The sequence below is a fragment of the Ranitomeya imitator genome, chromosome 3, assembly GCF_032444005.1.
Source record: "Ranitomeya imitator isolate aRanImi1 chromosome 3, aRanImi1.pri, whole genome shotgun sequence".
NCBI classification, from domain to species: Eukaryota; Metazoa; Chordata; class Amphibia; order Anura; family Dendrobatidae; genus Ranitomeya; species Ranitomeya imitator.
In genome coordinates, this window is record NC_091284.1 from 43,650,078 (window position 1) to 43,658,276 (window position 8,199).

General features: G+C 39.8%; 1 protein-coding gene across 1 annotated transcript in view; it reads left to right on the forward strand.

Annotated features, from left to right (window-relative positions):
* Positions 1-2,797, forward strand: part of HUNK (hormonally up-regulated Neu-associated kinase) — an 88,115-nt gene extending 85,318 nt beyond the window's left edge. Inside the window, exon 11 of the mRNA XM_069760842.1 lies at positions 1,342-2,797. Within this exon, the coding sequence (XP_069616943.1) occupies positions 1,342-2,009 (668 nt within the window). The 3' untranslated portion in view covers positions 2,010-2,797. The remainder of the gene's footprint in view (positions 1-1,341) is intronic.
* Positions 2,798-8,199: the final 5,402 nt, after the last annotated feature.

Here is an 8,199-nt window from a genome sequence, read left to right on the forward strand (position 1 = left end):
GGACTTTTCACTCATTTTTTAAATTTAAATTGATTACCTCCTCCAATTGCCACTGCTCCTCTGATTCCGGAACAGTTTTTCTTTTTCTTCTGTGCTCCACCTTTACAAAGTTTTGGCCCCCTGGAAAAAGAAGTGCAAATTTTCCCTTCAACGAACTGGGCATGTACCATAGAACTTCTCCGTAGGCATTTGTATTTTCTTTTCTGATGCCGGCCAATCAGAACACAGCGACGCCCCTGGAAAAGATCTGTGTTTTACACTCAGTGGATGGAAGAGAAAATTCACACTTTTTTTATTCCGGAGGGCATAACTTTGGAACAGAGGGTCATAGAAGAAAAAGAAAAACTGTTCCAAAAGCGGCTAAATGGCAACTGAAAGGTATTCAGTTTACATTTAAAAAAAAGACACAGAAAGGTTCTTCTTTCCCACGGTTTACTGCATACTGATTTTTTTATTGATTTAAGTGAATAAACAGTATGAAGTAAACTCCTAACACTCTAGTGGCGACTTCAGACAAATTTTTATCATGTGGCTAGATGCCAATGCCTTAGTTTTGGAGATCTGAATCAGAAATAGCAGCACCAACCACATATATATTAAAAACTAGCTTTGATACCGAAAAATATTTTTTTTAAAATTAAAATAGAAATATTTTACTTTTTGGAAACAATTTTGGAATTAAGACTTTTTTTAAAATTTCCATTTCTTTTTTTTCTTTTTTTACTTTGTATTATAGAGTTAGAATACTTTCTGAATTATTATGGAATTAAAGATATGAATGTTAAAATGATACAAGGATGGGTTTCTAGAACCCATTAGCCTCTCTACACGAATAAGAAATTCCTTGTCGATTGAGTATATATGTTATTATATATGTTATTATTTGCATAGAGTAATGGCTCACGGGCCCTTTAAAGCAAATGATTCCTAAGCAACACCTATGGTGATGCTGAACTGAAGGTCTTTTTTGCATCGCGCGGACACATTAATGCTAGGTTTTGTGCATAAATAAACAACATCGTGTCACATATGTAGGAAATTAACACATCACCATACATTTGTATCTAATGGTGAGAAGGATGTGGTTACTAAGAATATGGATGGAAGAAAAGTCCTTTGTGGTCATGACTCTCTAGGAGTGAAGCGCTATTAAATGGCCACCACTTTACGGTATTCACAATGTGGTTGATTTTTCCAAGCAAGTTATATTTTTACCTTTTTTTTACTTTCGTCATTACTCATCATAGGAGACTGTAGTTGGTGAGAATATTTGTCTAGCTCGTATGTCTAGCAGTTAGTCATTGCAGATTGAAACAATTGATGTTCTTTTCCCTTTTGCAGAATCCGTTGGTGGGTTAAGTCCCTTCCATGAAGTCAGATTAAGCAAGCCAGTCTGTGTCACTTCCTGTTCTTTGGAATATTTGGAAATGCAAAGTCCAGATCCAAGAACGCCTAAGATCATGAGACGCCAAGACTCCCACTCACAAGAGACTGTGAACATGAACATGGGTGTCCGCATGAGGGAACCTCATATGAATGTTGTACGTTCCTTCGAATCTGTGAACAGAGAAGACCAAATAGAATTGTCTCCATCTCACCAGTATCGAGTCATAGGTTCCCCGGTGTCCTTCTCCCCTCGTCATTCCAGTGAAAGAACTCTTTCACCCATCTTTCAGTTTGACAACACAACCCCAGTGAAGGCTCATTCCACCCTTTCGTCCTTCACATACGAAGACAAAAGTAGCCCGTCTAGCTCCGAATCCATGTCTCCAACTTCTCCCCATTCCCCATCGTGTAACAATAACATTTCTGGCAACTTGGGAAGCCCAAATTGCGTTAGGAGCCGAGGTCGATTTCCTATGATGGGCATTGGACAAATGTTAAGAAAGCGGAGTCAGGTAACCTCTCCCAAACCTGAAAACTCCTTGGAATCTCGAATGCCGGCTTTGCAGCAGATGAGTCCAGGTTATACCAGTTTCAATTCCAGCGATATGAACGTATTTTGCTGATTGGACTTGTTCTTAAGAACTGTGGTTTATTTGATGGGTTTTTGCCCCAACCATTGTAGAAAGAGGAGAACTTGAATTATATCTGTAAATGTGAATTTTGCCATTTTCCTCATTGCATCAAGAGCATTTACCGTGAATGTTTAACTTTATGCATTGAAAAATTCATCACTTCTGTGAATTGCACTTCTGCGGCAGTGATGCCAGGGAAACTACAAGATCTCTGTCTGGTACAGTACTAAAATATTGACCGTTTTCTTGCAAACTTTACTAATGGATATTTCTGTGGACATCTAAAAGCGCAGAAATCTGCTGTACTAATCTGCTAATGCAACTTGCCATGGACCAAACATGATTCCTCAGCTGGTGATCTCCTGCACTGACCTTGACTCACCAGAATTTCTACAGAGCTGAACAACTTGCATTCAAAACGGCTGTTGTAAACGTTAAGGACTTTATTTCCTCAAAGTGTTATTATGTTAATATTTGATTGGCACTGTGTCACCATTTTCCTCAGTCTCATCGTTTTGGGTCACCTTTTTCTTTGTTTTTTCGTCATAAAGTTTTTACGCTGCTCTTTGAAGACTGATGAAGAAACGTTGGGCATTTTATGGTACTTTTATGGTTGATTCACATCCTCTGTGGACTTATAATTCAAGATTTTTGTAATGTGAGCGTCAAGAAACAATATAAAAACATGTTTTGAAAAAAAATATATTATATTTGTTTTAGTACATTTTAAAGGGTTTCTCCACCTGAAAAAAAATAAATAAAGGGAATCAGGAATTAGACCACCATATTGCCACTAACCTTTTATCCAGAAGAGCTTCATGCCAATGATGTCCTTCTAGTCTGGAGCAGATGCGGCATCATGTAAAACGAGGCTGTATTCCCAAGTCTATATACAGTCAATGCGGTGTAGCTATTCTTGAGAGAATGCTGGCCCTGGTTTGATTGACATCCTGCCTGCCTGCTTTCCATATTACACTGATATGAAAAGTCAAAATTACCTACTTCTACCTACAACTATTGTTTGATTCGACCCAAAAATGTTGGTCATGCCTATTTCTAGTGATGGAACAGGCTCAGGCAGAGGTACAAACCATCTCCACCTTAGACAATCCCTACTGACTAGAAGTGAAGTGTTTCCCTGTCAGGATGCAATTAGCTGTAAACAGTAGGTTTTCCTGCAGTGCCTTCGAAGGGAAAATCAGGCATTGCAGGACAAGGTCCTCCAAAGCCCAAAACACTATTTATAATTGGAAATAAGTTGTCTAAACTGGACTGTACCTTTAAGTTCCTCCATAGTAGTCCTCAACATATTTTATTTAAGGAACAAGAGTGGAGGCAGACATTTGTGTGCGGAATAATCACTACTATATCTTCACTCTTTCCTTGAAGTGAAGCACCTAACTGATTACAGGTCCAGCTCATAAAACTCATTGTAAGTCTGATTAAACAAATGAGTTATTAACAGGCAGATAATGTAACATGGAAAGAGACCACATTTTTTAAAATGTTTTCATAAGTTGTTGTACAAAAGCATTCAGGCTCTCAGGATCTCTGCATGATGTGGGTTACAATCCTTTTACGTAAACTAAGTTTATCCCTCTGGAATTTTGGAATTTTTGTTTTAAGCAAAAAGTTAAAAAAAAACACCTACTCCAACATTTTTTTGGAATGAAAGTTCTGGTTAACTTATACTGCAGAAACAAAGGCATTTGAAGACCCTTTATGTCTCTGCTTACATTGTCGCAGCCCAGTGAGAATGAATACAAAGGCATGACTTTGTATATCTGTCTTTCAGGCATCTCTATAGTTCTGGCAATTTAGTAAGTTCAAAGTTGATTTTTCTTTTTTTTCTTTCTTTGTTAACCATTAGAAATGGAGGGTTAATGTCTAATTTTTTTACAAGGTGTTTGCGATGGTAACAGATGATTAGGCCTAACTTTTTTCATCTATACATTTTTCCAATTTTATCCAATTTGAGTAGAGAAGGAAATGTCCTAAATTGTCTTCCGTTTTCCTCTCTAATTTTTTCAGCTAGATCAATCAAACATTAGCTGGGATTCATCAAAGCAATTTTGCCACACATCTCCAGTAAAAATGGATCGGTTGCAAATGGAACAAATAATGAATGCAAAACAAACACTAAAGTGTACATTCATTTTTTTTTTATTCCATTTGCTCCAACTTTCTTTTTTTAATACTGGATCCGTTACAAACAGATGACAACTTGACATGTGATCCAAGGTTAAGGCACAAAGGAAAAAAATTTTTTTCCAATTTTGTGACATCATTCGAACGTCAACCTTTGTTGCCAAGTAGGTGAGCATGTTCATTATTTCCGAGTGTATTTCTAAACGTAGTCTGTGCCAATATTTTTGGACATTTTTTCTTTTTATATCTGTTCTTCATTTTGTCTCGTAGAGTAAGTTACCATCCTCCTCTGTGACATTAATAAGGTGGACTTAAGGCTACTATGTGAAAGCCCCCACTTTTATGTCTAATGTCAAAAATGGCAGACAACCCTGCTAATCTGGTTATAAACATTTGTTGACGCTGAGATTAAAGGTACCGTCACACTCAGCGACGCTGCAGCGATATAGACAACGAGCCGACCTAAACTAGATCGCTGGAGCGCTTAGGTCGCATTTAGGTCGCTGTAGAGACGTCAAACACAGCAACTCCAGAACGATGCAGGAGCGATCCAGTGACGTAACGGTGACTCACTTCTCGTTCTCGCTGGTTGTTGGCTCCATGTCAAACAGCCGGAGTGTACCGATCCGACACACACATCTAGGGGCCCTATGCTCGTTTCTGGCGTCGTTGCTTTTGATGTCAAACATGATGTTACACGCCGACCTGACGACGAAATAAAGTTCTGGACTTCTAGCTCCGACCAGCGATGGCACAGCGGGATCCAGATCGCTGCTGCGTGTCAAACACAACGAGATCGCTATCCAGGACGCTGCAACGTCACGGATTGTTGTCGTTCTCTTTGCAAAGTTGCTGAGTGTGACGGTACCTTAACTCATCTAATCTGCCCCTTCTATTGGATTTATTTTCTAGTGTCTATGGTCCTAGAAGATGAGCGGTAGCTCTATGCATCCTGAATCAATTAAAAAAAAAATGTAAAAAGCTGATTTGTAGCTGGTAATATTCTTGAACAAAAGGCTTGACTCTCTATTGCTTACAGGCTTCTCGCCTTCTGTTTCTTTACAACTCGCTGCCGTTTCAAAGTGTCTTGTAAAATACAGCTGGAATCTGTCCTAATAACATGTGTAGAGGGACAAGCAATGCCTGATGTTGACTCCACCAGATCAGATCTGTCATCTGCCAAATTCTTGTTCTCAGATTCTACCAAAGAATGTTTTTGAAGAAGACGTCAATTTGAGCAGAAACCCGTGAACATATTACATGAATATGTAATTAGTGCTTATTGTTCAAAGTCGCTCGAGATGTAGCAAAAAGCAAACATTCATCTTCCTTCTCACCATGTGTAACATAAGCCATCATCAGATGCGGATTGTTTTTTTGGCATGTGTATGGAAATTTTATTGTACCTAATATTTAAATCGCTTTTTTTTTTTAAATTGTAATTCAAACGTTTTCATAAAATCACATTTCTCGAAAAACCATTGTCTTGCGTCTTATATGAACTTGATTGCTAGATATACATTTTTGTATAAAAAAAATCCTTCACTTTGGAACAAAATGTCACAGTATGAATTTTGATATTGTTAACGTCTGTTAGAGGCCACTCGCTCAAAAAGGCTGCCTTGGCTAGACTTGGCACAAGACATTATGTCTGGCAGATTCCAGAGGAACCCCCATCTTCACTCTTTAACTCCTGTACAGGGATCTGGTCTTAAAATGGGGTCCCCTGGATTGCTTACATGTAAGGGCTGCTGTCTGGAAGAGCGAGCCACGGGCAGGAAGGGTTGCCATGCATGGTCAAAGCCAAAACGTCATGTCAGAAACAAAATTTTAAAACAACAGTACGGTCAAAATACACCCCCCGAGGTGAGAAAACAGGAGCAATCAGGAAAACAACACAAGCAAGGGCTAGAACAAAACCAGGCAGCAGAACTAATTAACTGGCAGTGGAAACCAGAGGCCCAAGGGTTTAAATAGCAGGTAGCCTGGCCTAGGGCTTTCAGAAAGGAGTAATCAAAACCGGACAACCCCATAGCTCACTGATCCAGCACCACCAAAAGTACCAAGAATAAAACAGAATTGATGATGTCACCTGCAACAAAGGCGCCGTGCCGCTTAGCGGCTGAAGCATAGCTTAAAGGGACAGGAGCCGGCACAGATGTTACAGATACACGATTTCTGTCTGATTTTGAGTTGCACGTTTTCTTCCCTGTCCAAATTTTAATCTACAATTAGCTTAAAACAATTAGAAAGCAAGTGGCCCCGTTGAAGGCTCTTGTAACAGACACTACAAATCAACCTGGAATGCCTTGAATATGAGTAGAGTTAGGATAGCACACACTGACCCTCCTTGGAGCTACATTTTCAGCTAGTGTAACCTTGTGACCCAAAGCTAAGGTTCCCTCGTGGGCCACCAGTTCACAGGATCCCCATTAGAAAAGGTGGGCTCACTTTGTGCCATTAGTACCTCCTATGTCATAGTGGATCATGGTGGATGTTTACTGATCCCAATCTGCATTGTGAGAGCTCTGCTTGTAGCATCACCGATTAGAAAACCATGGCTGCTTCCTTCCTGAAATGGCGCCGAGGTTCATATCTGCAATTGTTCCTCGCCTTTACTTAAGTGAAGATGGTTGATATGCATTACCACACACAACCTGTAGACAAGTGTGGCACTGTTGGTGTAAAAAGGTGTATGTTACAAGCTTTTATAGCTAAAGTGATTCTTCTGTGCCATTTGCATAGCAGCTGACGGTACAACTCTATTAGTCAGGTTTTCATAACCTCACATGACATATCGCCTGTAGTCATATCCTTTTAATGGTGGATATTTATCAAAATTGATGCATAGAAAAGGTGGAGGTGTCAGTCATGGTTTAGATCTCAGCTTACAGTGACCATTTTGAACATCCAGTAAGCAATCCACTTGGTCGCGATGATCCGGAAACGCCATATATTGGTCTTCCCAAACTCAAAAATATTGGCTGCTTCATAAAGTTCCTGTCACGGTAGGTATACTGCAACAGAGATTGCAGCGTCTGGTTACACATACTCCTGCACTGATTAGAACTGATTCCCCATCCTATTAAACCTTGCAGGTTTTCCTTGCTCTGTCATTTCAAGGGTTAATCAGTTCAGTTGATCTCCTGCAGCTCTCCATCCTGAATTGTCTCAGCTGTTCTGTTTTGGCTACTCCCCCCTGGTATATATGTTTGCCACTGGAACTTGGGAGTTGCCAGTGATACTTTCAACTTCCTTTTTTATTGGTTAAGGAGAGTTCTGAATTAGTAACAGGCGGTTGGTGTAGTTTACAGGAGATAGTTGCATGGATTTGGTATTGTGTGTTTATCCTAATCCTCTCCTACTTGGTTTTACCGCTTTTACTGCTCCCTTGATTTCCACTTGTTGATTTGTGAATGTATTTGTGTGATTTTTTTATTTTATTTTATTCCTGTCTGTTTACCTCTGTCTGGTTAGTGTTTTCCAATACACTTATTAGGCTTCAAAGCTCCTTGAGTGGCAAAGGAAACAGATAAGGGTTAAGATAGGAGCATAGCAAACTAGAGAGCCCGGTGTCTCCACCATCTGGGGTAGTGCAGGGGATAGGGATAGCCTAGGGTGCCCTTTCTTCAAGGGATTGGATGGGAGCCCACAGTTCCTTGTCACTACGTGACAGTTCCTCCTTATTCATGGTAAGGCCTTATTCAGCATTTCATGTATGTGTGTTATCTTTGGTTTTCACGGGTAGCACTCATACCTGTGATCGTTTGTGGAACAACTCCTTGTTCATTCCTGGACCGAGTGGTCTGTGGTAAATAGAGGAGACATGTCCGATTTTGAAGTGAGGGTTGGATCAAAATCGGGAATGTAAGTCTATGGATCCTGGAAAAAATCGGACCACACAGATGCCATCCAATTCCCACTGATTATCAGAAAGGAGAAGGTGGAAAACGGTTTTTTTTCCATGTATGAGAAAAACTGATGACATTTGGACCAAACTCTGATCAAAGTCTGATATATAAAATTGGTTCAT